General features: G+C 38.5%; 1 protein-coding gene across 4 annotated transcripts in view; it reads left to right on the forward strand.

Moving 5' to 3' along the window:
- The window catches only part of LOC122740021 (aromatase), a 53,483-nt gene that overhangs the window by 15,631 nt on the left and 21,353 nt on the right, over positions 1-16,499 (forward strand). For 3 of the 4 annotated variants that reach the window (XM_043981791.1, XM_043981789.1, XM_043981790.1), the window contains 2 exons: positions 7,707-7,889; positions 11,006-11,156. In XM_043981791.1, coding sequence (XP_043837726.1) covers positions 7,745-7,889; positions 11,006-11,156 — 296 coding nt within the window. In that variant the 5' untranslated portion in view covers positions 7,707-7,744. Of the gene's footprint in view, positions 1-7,247; positions 7,267-7,706; positions 7,890-11,005; positions 11,157-16,499 lie in introns of those variants that run through there. The other variant, XM_043981792.1, reaches the window with a different exon arrangement.

Here is a 16,499-nt window from a genome sequence, read left to right on the forward strand (position 1 = left end):
AGGGAAGGGAAGGGAAGGGAAGGGAAGGGAAGGGAAGGGAAGGGAAGGGAAGGGAAGGGGAAAAGTTGTATCAGAGGAGAGGGGAAGGGAGGGGAGGAGAGGGGAGGGGAGGAGAGGGAAAAAGTTGTATCGTTCTTCAACATGGCAGCTCTAAAAATTCTTGAAAACAGATATTATGAATCCTCTACTTCTCTTCTACAGGCTAACCCCCTGCCCCAATTCTTTCAACTGAATGTTGACGTATTTTCTAGTTTTGCCACCATTTTGTTTGCCCACTTTTTGGATATACTTCAGTTCGTACATATATTTCATAAAATGTGGTCCCCAGACCTGAACACAGTGTTCCATATGTGGCCTGACCAGAGAGAGCACAGCAGGACTATTGTCCTCCTTGTTTGGGACATTATGCCCATCTTAATGAAAACAGTATTAGCTTCTCTCAAAACCATACCACACTTTTTTTTTTTTTAGGGCAATGAGGGTTAAGTGACTTGCCCAGGGCCACACAGCTAGTACGTGTTAAGTGTCTGAGGCCGGATTTGAACTCAGGTACTCCTGAATCCAGGGCCGGTGCTTTATCCACTGCGCCACCTAGCTGCTCCCATACCACACTTTTGACGCATATTGAGGTTGAACTCTGTGAAGGCTACAAGATCTGTTATCTGGCTACATCTCTCCCATTCTGTATTTGTCATATTTAGTTGTTTGGTTGTTTTTTTTTAATACAGCTATAGAACTTTATATTTGTCCCTACTAAATTTCATTTTATTCAATTTTTCACATAGTATATATAGCATGTTAGGAAGTAAATGTCTGACTGGATATTGATATCAGTAATCATTACACGGTGGTGAGTCATTAAAAAAATAGAAAACTACCCTCAACCACTCAGGTCTATCCCTAGAAGTCTGAGAAAAGATTGTAGACACTTTCAGGTGGTCCAAATTGCCAATAATTATAATAAAAATAATGATGATGAAGATAATGATAAGTACTAGTGAAGGTTGGGAGAATAGTCCCAGAATTTGCAGTGCTTAAGAAATCTCTGTCTACAGCATTCTTCAAATCTATGTGCCCGTCTAATTACATTGTCAAAAAAGAAAATGAGCTTACTTTAGCATGATCTCTTCTTGATGAAGCTACACTGGCTTTAGGTGAATACCTCTTCCCTTTCTAAGTGTTCACCACCACCACCCCCAAAAATTCCTCTTAATAACATGTTCTAGATATTTGTCAGGAAATGAAATATACTATAACTCAAAAAAATCTACCCTTAAAAAAAGTTGAGATATTTGCCCTTCTCCAGTCATGTGGCATCTCTCTTATTCTAATATTCTAATTCTCATTTTTATTCTGACATTGTTCAAAGATTTCCTGCAATGGCTTAGCTAAGATTTCTTCTAGTTCTTTCAGTTTTCTTATATAATATTCAACAGGACCTTGTGAAATAAACTCTTTATCTTTGGTTTCTATTCACTATTAGCCCTTTTTTGCTCTAACCTCCCCAAAGATCATTTTCCTTGGAAAAGTGAAACAAGAATAAAGCAGTTTAGCCTTCCAGCCATCATTTGCTAATATCAGCATTCCACCTTCCTCAAGAATTGATCTTATTCTTTCTTTGATCCTTCTTCCACCCACACCCTAAAGTTTATTTATCTATTCAACTATTTATTAATTTAATTCTATTCTTATCATTCAGCATTAGTGTCAGACTATTCTGGACTTCAGCACTCCTGACATAATGCTTCTAAGATCATTTGACTCTTTTGTATTCATGCTCTATAATTTGCCCTTGCTTCCATCTCCTACACAAATCTTTTAAAAAACTGGAGTTTGTCAATGAGTTCCCTATGTAGCCACATTGCCTTTCTAAGAATCCCCTCTTTTTTCTCCTTATCAGAATCTTGTCTTAATGTATCTTCATTTCTTTCTTACAAACTTCCCATTCTACCCTTAGCCCACTTCCTTTCCAACATATTGGATTCTGTCTATTTTTTCTCTGAACTGTTTAAAAATTGTCCCCCCTAAATTAAACCATACACTGCTCTTTTCTCCTCTTTCACAAATACTCTTATGGAGTAGTCACTTGTCCTCAAGGTCCATGTGTTGTTTCTGAACCTTGAAACAGCACAATGTTGCCAGTTTCTCTTTGTTGGTCAGAACCAGGGCCACAATTACAGTTCCCTTTGTTACTTTCTTCCGCTTTTGAAGGATGAAGTTGTTGCAAGATGAACCACATTTATCAGCTGTGTTGGCACTAATGTATACTCATCCAGACATCCAATTTGGTGCTTCAATCACTTTTATACTAGAGAAATATTTCTCTAAAAATGTCAGACTCAAGGAGCTGTTCTCCTTTTTCCTTTTAAAAACATGTTATTTTTATTGGTATCTTGATATTCTTGGGAAGGTAATATATCATTCCCCCTTCCCTTCCACAACAAGCAGTAATCCAGTAGCAAGAAAGTAAAAAGAAAAAAACAAAGAAGAAAGCAAAATTAACCAACATGTCAGTTCAGTATGACAGTATATTCAACATTCCGTATCCATGGTCCCCCACCTCTCCGATGAAGGGAGGAAGGTAAAACTGTTCTCTTAATGGCATTGGATTTGGACTCAGAAGACCTGAGTTAGAAGTTAGTCTCTGCTACTTATTAGCTATGTGACCTTGGGCAAATCATTTAGAATTTCTGAGCATCAGTTCCCTCATTTGTAAAATGAATGGCTTGGATTGCAGTAGATGTTACCTTTCGGCTCTAAAATGATGACCCCATTCAAGTACTTGAAGGGCTGTCACATTGAAGAGGCATTAGAAGTATTCTGCTTGGTCCCAAACAAATAGAAGCAGAGGTTGGGCTAGTGGGGGAGGGAGATCATTTTCAGGTCAATATTTAAAAAGAATCTTCTGATGCCTAGAGCCATTCCACAGTGGAAAGGTTCTACATTTGGCTAAGGGAACCAAGATTAACATCAATATCAGGACACCAGATATAATTATTCTTTTTAAAAAATGCCTGAAGGGCAGCTAGGTGGCCCAGTGGATAGAGCACCGGCCCTAGAGTCAGGAGTACCTGAGTTCAAATCCAGCCTCAGACAACTTAACACTTACTAGCTGTGTGACCCTGGGCAAGTCACTTAACCCCAATTGCCTCACTAAAATTTAAAAAAAAAAAGTCTGGCTAAACATGAGGCCCAGACCAAGCAAGCAATGAAAGCAAGGGTTTGTTAAGAACATCCAGGTAGGCTATCCAAAATTTGGAAGTCCTGGCAACTCAGTAGTGAAGCTGGTTAAATCAGTCATGCAATTGTAAACCTGAAGGTCCATCCATAGGAACTGAGGGGACATTAATGGGTGTGGCACAGATGGACAGAACTGTTTCCTTGTGGTCAAAAGAAATGGTTTGTGTGCCTGGGGTGCTGGAGATGAAGAAAGCAAAAGGAAATGACCTGATGTGATTGGAAAAGTGCTAGATTTTGGAGTCAGAAAAACTGATTTCAAACTCTGCCAGCTGCCACTTATAAGCCTGGGGGCCCAGGACAAATAATTTAACCAATCTGCTCTCTTTTATGTAAAATGGGATTCCTAATTCCCATGATTTTGTGCCAGTTGCTAAACTTCCCTAGATCTCAGTTTCCACATCTGCAAAGCAAAGGGGGCAAAGGAAGGGACTGTTCAATGTCCTCCCAGGCCCTTCCAACCCTAAATCCTGTGATGCTAAGGCAGCTGTTGGAAGGTCATCGTGGAAAGAGCATCATGGGAAGAGCATTATGGAAGAACTCTGAGCTTGGAGTCATAGGACTCAAGGCTGAATGTGAAGGACCTGGGTTTGAATCCTAACTCTCCCATTTAATTAGCTGGGTGGGTGGTCCTGGACTGGTCATTTATGGCTTGAGGCCTTGGGTTCCTTATCTGTAAAACGAGGACTTGCCAGCCTCTAGGGCCCTTTCCAGTTCTAAGCCAGCAGCCCCAGGTGGCAGCAGAGGAGAGACACCGACTTGGGGGTGGGGGAGCACAGGGAGGGAGAACCCAGGTGGTATGGCCTCTGTTTCTCTGCTACTGGGGGACCCACGAGGGGACGGACCAGGGGCTGCCTTGCACAGTGGGGAGCCTCACATGGACACACGTCCTTGCTCAGAAGACATGGGACCGGGCACTCCTGACTCAGGGCCTCACCAGGGCCTGGCCACGATGCCCCAGCCCAGCAGGTCTCTTCAGACCCCGGCCTCTGAGGTCATTTCAGGAAGAGCCCATGAGCCAGGCCAGCGGGGCCTGGGCATCCAGAGGGGCCTCGAGGCCTGCAGCCCCAGGAGGGACCCCAGCCAGAGGCACTTCCAACAGTTAAATTAAGTCCAGCCAGTGGCCCGGAAGCCCCAGGCCTGTCCAGCCCACCTGGCATCTTTTTTTTTGTTGTCGTCTTTGACCCACATAGGTAATAATAATGACAATTTGGATTTATATTGCCCTTTGTTTCTATTGTGTTAATGAATTGCTTTAGCAGCAGCTGATTAATACAAGTAAGATAGGTAAGTTACTTTATTAATCAACATTTGGGAGAACCCAAAGAGATTTTGAAATGCTCAGTTACACACAGTTCTACCTACGTAGTGTCCAGGTACAGAGCTGGCCTTCATGATGAGATTGTAGGCACCATGGAAGCCCTTCTCTTTCCCCAGGTATTTCTCCTTTCTTATCAATTTTTGTTCCTTTGGGTAAGATTTTTCTGCCTGTAGGATTTCCTAGTCTAAATGAAAATATCTTTTTTTTTTTTGGTGAGGCTATTAGGGTTAAGTGACTTGCCCAGGGTCACACAGCTAGTAAGTGTCAAGTATCTGAGGCTGGATTTAAACTCAGGTCCTCCTGAATCCAGGGTCGGTGTTTTATCCACTGTGCCACCTATCTGTCCCTGAAAATATCTTTCTTAAGTGGAATACTTTAAGCCCTTACTTAGCAGCTAACATTTTATTTGGAATTACTTTAAAAACTAAAATCCAGGCCTCAAGGAATCAAACACAAAATAGACTCCTAAGTGGGAGAAATTAAGCTAAAAGGAGAGATGTCAGGAAGCTTTTATTAAACACTCGTAAGCACTGGAAATACAAGAAAAGTCACAACTTGGTTCTGGTTGTCAAGGAGCTCACGTTCCAATGGGGAGACAACATGCAAACAGCCCTGACATGGAAGGTATTCTTCAAGGGAAGAGACTGGATGTAGAGAATGGGGTGGGACTAAAGGCCTCCTATAGAAGGTGGGATTCGAGCTGGGTTATGAGGAAGTCGGGGAAACTAGGAGTTCAAAGTAAGGATGAAGAGCATTGCAGGCATAGGAGATAATGAGTGAAGATACACAAAGGTGGAAGATGGGGTGTCACATGGGAGGAACAACAAATAGACTAGTCTAGGCAGGTTGGAGTGGACTGCCCCACTGGAAAGGAACAAAGTATAAGAAGACTAGAAAAGTAGGAAGGGACCAGGTTGTGGGGGCTTTAAATGTCACCCAGGATTTTACACTTGATTCTAGAGGTAATTGAGAGCCACTGGTGTTTATGGAGGAAGGTGGTTGATAGGATCAGACTTGAGTTTTAGCAAAAGTCACTTTGTAGCTGTGTGACCCTGGGCAAGTCACTTAACCCCAATTGCCTCACTAAAAAACCAAAAGAAACAAAACAAAACAAAACCAAAAAAGTCACTTTGGCAACTGAGTTGAAAAGGGGATTACTGGCTATATGACCCTCAGCAAATCACTTAACCCTATTTGCCTCCATTTCCTCATCTGTAAAATGAGCTGGAGAAGGAAATGGAAAACCACTCTGCTATCTTTGCCAAGAAAGTCCCAAATGAGGTCATGGAGAATCAAACATGACTGAAAGGCCTGAACAACAGCATACCATGTAACTATGATACATTCCAGTGAGGTCTTATTGGGGAGAGGGGGAAGGAGTCTGCCTGTACTATGTAAATTATATTGGATTTGGAATCAAACAACATAAATTTGAATGACTCTCTACCAACTGCATGATCTTAACCTCTCTGAGCCTCAGAATCTTATTTGTAAAATGAAGAAGCTAGACCAGATAATATCTAAGATCTCCAGCACTAAATCTGTAAGCCTAGATAAGGGCAGAACATAAGTTCTTGTTCATAATAAGTACTTAATACATGTTCACAGAACGAACGAATGAAAAACATTGATTTTGGGGGGGGGGCAATGAGGGTTAAGTGACTTGCCCAGGGTCACACAGCTAGTAAGTGTCAAGTGTCTGAGGCCGGATTTGAGCTCAGGTCCTCCTGAATCCAGGGCCCATGCTTTATCCACTGTACCACCTAGCTGCCCCAAAAACACTGATTTTTTTTTTGTGAGGCAATTGGGGTTAAGTGACTTGCCCAGGGTCACACAGCTAGTAAGTGTCAAGTGTCTGAGGCCATATTTGAACTCAGGTCCTCCTGACTCCAGGGCTGGTGCTTTTAACCACTGTGCCACCTAGCTGCCCCCAAAACATTGATTGTTTAAAAACATCTTTGTACTTCAAGCAATCTGGATGGTTGGTATATTCACAGTACATAGATTATTGAGATTTCATGAATATTTCTGGTATTTCATAGACTGCCTAAGTCTACTCCATAGTTACTCTTAATCACCCAAGCTGGGACAATTCCTAAATGAAGTCAAACATTGTAGCATGTCATATGCCATTGAGAAAAGATACAGACCTTAATTTTGTATCTTCCCTTAGTACACAGATCTATCTAAACAGCTGAGCCTCTTAGACCAGGGCCTGTAACATTATATTCTCATAGCACAGATGCCATAAACCTTTATTGAAAAGACAGATTGAGTAGTATGCCAATGAATAACACAGAATAACCAGAAAGTAAAAATGAAACGTAGTTGCTCTAGTAGAGGGGGCATGCAGCATTGATTTCACTAAGTGGCCCATAAAACGATTAGTTGTTGGCATCCTACCATTTCCCAGAATGTAATCAACCTTTTCTCATCCTCTCTTCTCTCTTTCCTCTCTTTCTCCTCCCCCCTCCCCTTTCTCTCTTATCTATGACTTAGGCCTACTAGTGGTTCCCACTGGTATTCTTAAGAATCAGTAATGTCATGAAGATTTTGGACCCTATTGAAACCAAGAAATTTTTCTGAGAACTATAGAACTGAGTTCAAATGAAATGATCTGAGGGCTCTGAACAAAATCCCTTCAGTACCCTAAGAAGCAACATCTTATCTTGGAAGCTCAGTGTGTAGACCTGGGTTTGGACAAGGGGGTAAGGGGGAAAGGGGTTGGTTTTTGTTTTGAAAAGCAGATTTTCAAAATAGAACCTTCAGCTGAGCCCATAAGATAATTCAATCTCTAGAATGAACTTCATCTCCTTGTATTTTGGTTAGAAATTTGGTGCCCTAGCTGGTGTGCACGTCACTCTTCTAATTCAAGGGCAATTTAAAAGATATCAAAGTTTTATCAGGTCTAGTGTCTAAAAGAACCTGAGAGACATTACCAAGGTCAAAAATGATTTCAAGCCAAGGAGTCTATCTTCTGCCCGCTTGTTTTGACTTGTAACCACAAATTTGTCTTGTCTAAGTGTCCAATCATATTATAAATCAGAGCTGGCATTTGGTATTTATACTATAGGGTACTTTGCAAGGGGAATGTGAGTTGTAGTTTAAAGCTATATTGGACTTCTCCATTGTTTCTGCCTTTCTGTAGGTTTTTAAACAGTATTTCCTGAAGGCAAGAAAGACAAGATGATCCTGGAAATGTTCAACCCAATGCATTACAATCTCACTGGCATGGTACCTGAAGCAATGCCAGCTGCTACCATGCCAATCCTCCTCCTCACCTGCTTTCTCCTCTTGGTTTGGAGTTATGAAGACACTTCCTTAATCCCAGGTAAAATGGAGGTGAAAAGTATTTCTTTTTGTAGCTTGGCAGAAAGTTTATTTGGGCTTTTGGGTGACAGAGATGAAGAAAACCTTTCACGATAGCATAAAAGGCCACTGGCATAGTGTGAAACCTACAGCCAGAGCTCTATTAATGAACTGTAGAAATGAAGTAATTTTCTAGATAATCTAAGCCAAATTTTTGTTTTTAAGTCAGTTCTCAGAACAACTAAAATCTATCCAGTCTTTTAAAATCATCTATACAAATACCTCAGTTCTACACTTCACTTTCTTTCCTAAGGTACACTTGGAGAGAATATCCTCTTAAACTGATACTTGAGGTGAGGTAGAATGAGTGGATGTTAGGAAATTGAATTCCAATTCCTTTTTTTTATGACAGCTTTCATTTTATTCCCCCATTTCTTAACAGGTAAACTCTGGATAGCCTTTAGCAGCTCCTTCAACTTTTCCTCCCACTTTGCCTCCGATCTCCCTCCCTCCTTTCCCTCTACCCTACTCTTTCTTTCCCTCAAGAGGGTGGTCGGGCTTAGTGGATAAGGCTGGATGGGTACTTGGGTAGAGAAGAGAGGGAAGGAATCATAGCTATTCCTTTCATTTCCCACCTCAAGTTCTGCTATAAATCACCACAATGAAATCCATAGGGAGAGAAAACTAAAAAATTCAGGTGATTATCCAGATTTTGCAAGCCACAAGCCCTACAAAGCTGTTGTTTTGGGGATTGCTCAGATGATTTTCTGTGAGTATTTATGTCTAGTTTTTCAGCTAAAACCTCTCATGGCAGGATTCTTGCAACTTGTATCAAGTATTATTTGTAATTGTGGTTCATAAACATGTTTATTAAGCTTTTGAAAGTCTAGTCTGCACAGCCAGAGATAACTAAGTAAGTTAGGGTAGAACTAAATGCCTAGCCTTGTCAGAGTAGCTAAATAATTATGGAATACTTTTCCCTGAATTATCCAAATAATTGTCCGACTTTGCACTTGCCTCAGCCTGGTGCTTTGGGCTAGTTTAACAGCTGATTTTGGCAAGAGCACAATTTGATCAGTTGACATAGAATTAATCAAATGATCAAAAAATCTTAATCAGCTATCTGATATTTCTGTCAGATCACCAGTGAGTAGATTAAATCTCATTGTGATTATTAGTTTCACTGTCTATAAATTCCTAATGTTTTACTTGGTTTGCTGAATTAAATTCTGTCTTTTATTAGCTATATCTCTCCATTTAAAAAATTTCAAGTGATTTTCCTATGTCAGGATTAAGGTTATTTTGACACAGTGCCAAATATTAGGATGAAAAGTGAAAATTTTAGAATTTCAGTCATTTCTTTATCTCCAGATGTTATCAAATCAAGTATGTTAAAACATACAGGCATTTGAATGGATTTTTCTGTTTTCATCCTGATGTTTGGTACCATATAGAAACAGCCTAAAATGATTCCCTAAATGCATGGAAATCTTACCTCTTAGGACATAGGCATAAATCTAATAAAAATGTCTTCCGAATTTGCTATTGTTCATGTCACACATAAAATTACCTCTTTTAAAAACTAATGAAAATTGGTTGCTCAATTCTTTGTTAGAACTGTGTGGGATGGTATAAATGTAAAAGCTGGTTGCTGACTTCAAAGACTTGTGCTATTATTTTTTTAAATCTTCTATAGGAAAATAACCATATGTTGTTTTCTTATTTTTTCAAAATTCATACATGTGTGTATGCATATATATATGATCATTTTGTTTCTTTGTTTTTTATCTTATATAAAATGACAGCCATCTTCTTGCTGGGGCGGGGGGGGGGGGCGCGAGGGGGGAAGGCTGTCTTTTTGTCTACCTTTACCCAGTCATTGAAAAACTAGGTATTGATAGCTATCTGGTGAATTGAGAACTAGAGAACCTGTTTGGATAATTTAGATCAAAACTTATATTATCAAGATTGTAAAAAGAAAAAAAGCACCAAATTTAGAATCAGACAACTGGTTGTAATCCCAGGTCTTCCACCAGCTAGCTCTCTGACCTCGGGCTTCTGTTTCCTCATTTGCTATATGAAGGGGTAGGACTAGATGATACTCCAGCTCCAAAATTTTATGATTCTATGTTTGTACATTTAATTCTACAAACCTCAAATTCACTTTGGCTGGTGAAGAAATGATGTTTCATAGCACAGCCTTCCCATTAAATGGAACAGTTTGAGATTAAAAGGAAGAAAATTAGAAAGGTTATTTTATAATAAAATCACAAAACGATCTCAAATTTTTTTTAAAAAAACCTTTTTACTACAACTAGTTAAATTCAGATCATTTCTTTTGGTGGTTTGAGATGAACAGTATATAATGTTTTTTATGACTTTGATGAATTAAGTGCCTTTGCAATTCTCTGCAAATTCTTTGCAAAGCAAGTGGCAAATTGAGTAAATTATTTGAATTCATTGGGCCAAAACATCTGATCTTGGGGGAAGGTGGGGAATGGATTGTTCAGCCCAGATTATCCAGACAGGCTGGTGTTGATAGTCTCATTGATCAGACATTGGATAAATAGTCAATTCTTTGGTCCACTTTGTTTAGCCTAAAGTTCTCCTTTCTCAATGAAGAAGTGTTTAAAAATGAAATTATAATTTGATAGACATTATTATCATTACAAAGTTGTAGGGCTTATCTGATCTCTCCATTCAATAATCTGTAAAATGGTTACTCCAAAATGACCTTTTAATTTAATCTTGACTCAATCACCTTAAAAAAAACACACAAAAGTCAGATTTGGAACATTATTAGACAATTAAGTATCTTTCACCAAGATTCCTGTGTTTGTTACTTGATCAAGTAATAAAAAAAAATTATCCAAAATGAGAAATCCATGTGAGACGAATACCCTCTGTTCATTTAGGCTTTGATGGGACTGATACTAAGTTGAATTGAATCATCTACATAATTATCCCTTATTTATGAAAGAGGAAAATTCTTCAAAGTAATACTGCTTAAATTATTTTCATGGGAACTCAAGAATTTGCATTAGAATTCAGATGTAAAAGAATTTGCATGATATAAAAATAGCATCTGGTTTTTAATATGGGTTAAGATAGTGATTATATTTTGAATATTTTTTCTAGGTCCTGGTTACTGTATGGGAATTGGGCCCCTCCTTTCACATGGCAGATTCCTGTGGATGGGAATAGGCAGTGCTTGTAATTATTACAATAAGATGTATGGTGAATTTATGAGAGTATGGATCGGTGGAGAGGAGACACTCATCATAAGCAAGTAAATATTTTTAAATCTTTTAAGAAATAACATTATAAAGCTGTAATTTGGGCTTTTTATTGTGAATAATAGTTATTTCATTATCTTGAGATGTTTTCAATGCTTATATAATCACAAGTAAGATACATAGCTGAGCAGCTTACTTGATAACATTGAACAGATGGAATAATTTCATTTTGTTCAAATCGAGACCTTCATAGGCAGAACAATTGGAAAGCTGAGTAGTTTTCTAATAAATCTTGACAGAGGATTCATAGATATATAGTACAGATATTAGTGAAGGTTTTAAAAGCCAATTTTAAAAGTTGAATTAACTATATTGTTGGATTATAACAAAAACAAATCTGGCTGGTCCAGTTTGCTTGAGGGAATAGCTCAATGTATTTCCAGTTCTGTACTATTCTGTTCTGCCAAATCAACAGAACACAGAAAAACAAGCCAGTTGCATTTTACAGCTCAAGTTGCTTATGTGGAAAACAGGATTGTACATGGTCCAACTGATAGGCAGAAGAAAGCAATTTCTGAATAAATCTAGAAAAAATAAATTATTGAGAAAAAAAGTTTTGAGAGGCTAAATTGCCTTTCTAATATTAGTCAGATTTTGTCTGTGATATGGCAGCCAAAATAAGTTAATGAGATTTTAGACTACATTAAGAAAGGCACAGTGTTCTTCCTGACCACAGAGAGCAGAACTAGGAACAATGGAAGTTGGAAAAAAGTAGATTTTAGGCTACCTTTAAGGAAAAATTTCTTAACAATTGGAATTACCCAAAGTAGAATGGGTCCTTTTTTCTAGTAGATAAATAGTCAAAGAACATGGACAGTTTTCAAAAGAATTGCAAACTATAAATGGCCATATGAAAATGATCTCCAAGCCACTAATAGTGAGGGAAGGACAAATTTTTAAGACTCAGAGGTTTTACTTCATACCATACAAAAAAGATAGAAAAAAAAAAAGATGGAGAAAAGGTGATACAATGGATAGAGCACCAGGGCCTGGAGTCAGGAAGACCTGAGTTCAAATTTGACTTTGGTCACTTATTAGTTGTGTGACAGTGGGCAAATCACTTAGATTCTGTCTGTTCCAATTTCCTCATCTGTAAGATGGGGCTAACAATAATGCCTACTTTCCAGGGTTGTTGTTAAGATAAAATTAAATGGGGGCAGCTAGGTGGCGCAGTGGATAGAGCACTGGCCCTGGAGTCAGGAGTACCTGAGTTCAAATCCGGCCTCAGACACTTAACACTTACTAGCTGTGTGACCCTGGGCAAGTCACTTAACCCCAATTGCCTCACTAAAAAAAAAAAAAAAGATAAAATTAAATGACATGGGGTATCTCAAAAGTCTTAGTGCAACTTACTATTGTACTAAGACTTTTGGGATACCCTGTATTTGTAAAGTGCTTTGCAAACTATAAAGTAGTGTATAAATACTAGTTGTTACTATTATTAAGACAGGCTCACTGATGCCCTGTTGATGTTGAGAGAGCTGTGAAGTGGTCTGACCTTTTGGGATTTCATTTTAGAATTAAACAAACAAAATGTCTAAACTGTCCATACTCTGACCCAACAATCCTCCTACTGGACATGTATTCCCAAAGAAATCAAAGACAAAAATGATCTAATAATATATATCAAAATACTCATAGCAGCACTCTTTGTTGTAGCAAAGAATTAGAAACAAAATGGGTGACCATCACTAGGGCATAGCTGAAAAAATCATGGTGCATGAATTTAATTGAATATTATTATGTAGTATGAAATTATGAATGAGGAATTTAGAGAAATATGGAAACATTAGTGTGTGTGACTCTGATGATGTAAATGGAAAGATCACTCAAAGGAAAATGATCCTAGATAATAGGAAAACCAAGGAAAGTGCTATAGAAGATAGATAATGAAATTAATTTCCTCCCTCATGGAGATTTGGGCAGGAAAGTCTACCAGGGAAGAATATTATATTGCAGGGGGCGGCTAGGTGGTGCAGTGGATAAAGTGCTGGCCCTGGATTCAGGAGTACCTGAGTTCAAATCTGGCCTCAGACACTTGAGACTTACTAGCTGTGTGACCTTGGGCAAGTCACTTAACCCCCACTGCCCCATCAAAAAAATATATATATTATATTGCAGAATATTGTCAGACCTGACCTCTATTATCAGATACTTTTGCTTAATTGTTTTTCTTTGTCTCAATGAAAGGTTCAATTTGAAGAGGTGGGCTGATAAATGAATGTGATATAAAAACAAGTCATCGTGGATGGAGACCTATAAGGGACCTTAGATATCATCTACTCCAAGAGTTTTTAACTTGGAGTCTATGTACTTGTTTTTAAAATATTTTGATAACTTTATTTCAATATAATTGGTTTATTTGGTAATGTATTTTATGTATTTTCAAAATCTCATAGCAGCTAATTGACACAGTGAATAGAGTACTAGACTTGGAGTCAAAAAGATCTAAGTTCAAATTCGTCCTCAAACACACTAGGTATCTGATTCTGGGCAAGTCATTTAACTGCTTCCTGTCTCAGTTTCTTCATCTATAAAATGGGGATAATAATAGAATCTAACCTCCACAATTGTTGTGAGGATAAATGAGAAAATATTTATAAAACACTTTGCAAGTTTCAAAGCACTATATAAATGATAGCTATTGTTATTATTATGCATTTTAAAATATTATTCTGAGAAGGGTGGTGGTCACTTATCCTCTTAGTGCCACAGCAGCTTCAAAGAACAGTTGCAAGTGCTGATCCCCATTTTTAGAGTTTCCTATGACCATGAAATCCTATCTGTTTTAAAAAAAACCAACACAGTAAGTAAAGCACTTTTGCTAGTTGCCTTACTTTTACAGGTCAATTAATAAACAATTAATTAACAATTAATAAATTGTTATTTAAGTGTACTAAATAAGACCTTCATAGCCTAAAAGAATCACTTAATGTTCAAGTTGGAATTTAGCTCTATCTTCCTTAAACTAGTCATTTGAAGGAAAACTGGGGATAGGGTGTAATTATGAAATATCCTGATATTTGAGCTTGGTCTACAAGTCTTTGACTATTTGGATTATTTTCTTTTACATTCAGGTGGTTTGTAGAGCATCTAGAAATGTCCATTAGATGATGTTTATATAATCTAATGAAAATGACGACTCTACAGCACGTTAGTAGCCAAAACATACTATTTGATTTTTGTCCTTTTTTTTCCTCCTACCTTGGACAGAGTTCTGGTGAAGTTGAAACAAATTTTCTATCTGGACCACTTAATTATACTAATTTCTCCACTTATGCAATTAGATAGCTTAAGAATGCCCTCTTTGGGAGCAGCTAGGTGGCGCAGTGGATAAAGTACTGGCCCCGGATTCAGGAGTACCTGAGTTCAAATCTGGCCTCAGACACTTGACACTTACTAGCTGTGTGACCCTGGGCAAGTCACCCCCATTGCCCCGCAAAAAACAAACAAACAAAGAATGCCCTCTTCACTATTGGAGCCTTAGCTGGTAGATGAGAAAACTTACTGTAGCCTGCTCAATCTCCTACTTCTCACCATTTAGCCACTCTTGCCTACCCAATGCCTTGCCTGTCCTATTTGGGCTTCTGCCTACCCTGCCACCTTTTTCCCTTATCAAACAGGGGAAATGGACCCATTCTCCTCAAGGTTTCTTGACCTGAGTTGATGATATCTAACAAGTTCCCAAGGGCTAGAGGAAATTGAGTCACAGTTCAACGGTGTTGAACAAATCCCAAGGGCCTTTCATGGGGGGAGAATCTTTCTAAAAAGAAAGGTGCCAGTTTCTGAATTTAAAATGTCTAAGAAGGGGCAGCTAGGTTGCACAGTGGATAAAGCACCGGCCCTGGATTCAGGAGAACCTGAGTTTAAATCCGGCCTCAGACACTTACTAGCTGTGTGACTCTGGGCAAGTCACTTAACCCCTATTGCCCCACAAAAAAACAAAAACCAAAACAAATAAAATGGCTGAGAGAGCTTCCAGCCAGGTAACCCTTGCAATTGAAGAATTACCTACCCTTCTGTATTGATCTGGAGAAGCTTTCTTACTGGTCTCAATCGATGAATTCAATCAATTTTTAAAGAAGAATTTTTAACTTAAGGGGGCGACTAGGTGGTGCAGTGGATAAAGCACCAGCCCTGGATTCAGGAGTACCTGAGTTCAAATACGGCCTCAGACACTTGACACTTACTAGCTGTGTGACCCTGGGCAAGTCACTTAACCCCCATTGCCCCGCCAAAAATTAAAAAAAAAAAAAAAGAAGATTTACTTAAAAATACAGTTGTGGGGAAAGAATGAACCCCGGAAAGTGATAAAAAACAAACAAAGACAGGTCTCTGAGGGCAGTATTAGCCCAGCAGCAGAGATCAAGATCAAGGCAAGTATTTACTCCCTGAATAGACCTCTTCCACTTCTAGGGTATTTATTGAAGTCAATTGCAGACAGCACTACTCTTGGAAGAAACAAACTTGCAGGCATCACAATTTTATTCCTTTTTAAGGAATATTTAGAGAAATAACTTATGCATCATCATTAGAAGAAGAGTTCTATTAGCTACAACAAAGCCATTACTTTTTTGTGTGATCTTAAGCAAGTCATTTAACCTCTCGGATACCCAATTTTCCCATCGGTAAAGGGTGGAATTTGGACTAGATGACCATTCTAGTTCTAAATTTATGCACCTGCAAACTTTAATTAAGTCAGGGAAGTTTATTCAAGCAGTGATATTTTCACAGCCTCCTTGTTCCACCCCCAACCTATTTCCCTCTTTGTCCTCTTTGCCCAAACTTAACATATACACTAAGTTGCCTTAAATCACTTCACAGTTACACAATCACAAAACAACCCATTGTTGAGGGCAGACTCTTCCTGGGTTTAAAGTGTTTGGCTCAATTCCCTTTTTTTTCTGCTTATCCTCCAAATCTTATCCAGAGCTGCTAGTACATCTTAAAAATACCCCCTTTTGATACCAGACGGCTTTTTCTTTTTGCAAGAAAATTTTGTTAGGTTTTTTTTTCCTCTTTTGAAAAGTTTGAAGGTTGCATGGAAGCTATGGCTAAACTTGTAGGTAACCCAATTGCCCAGTTCAAATTAGTCCCAACTTGCTATATAGCTGAGGTAGGAATAGAAATACTTTCTGGAAACTCTTTCTGTCATTACAGAAAGGCGGATATATCAAACATAGAGACTTAAAGCAGGCTTAGAATTGGTTTGGAATGATTTTAAATGGACTGGGTTGATCTGTTCATTTATTGCTAAGTGGGTCTCCTTCCCAGTCTCATTGGAAATGTATTAAGAGTATTAAAAAATAAGACTAATTCCACAAACTTTGTATATT

This window comes from Dromiciops gliroides, chromosome 2, assembly GCF_019393635.1.
Source record: "Dromiciops gliroides isolate mDroGli1 chromosome 2, mDroGli1.pri, whole genome shotgun sequence".
NCBI classification, from domain to species: Eukaryota; Metazoa; Chordata; class Mammalia; order Microbiotheria; family Microbiotheriidae; genus Dromiciops; species Dromiciops gliroides.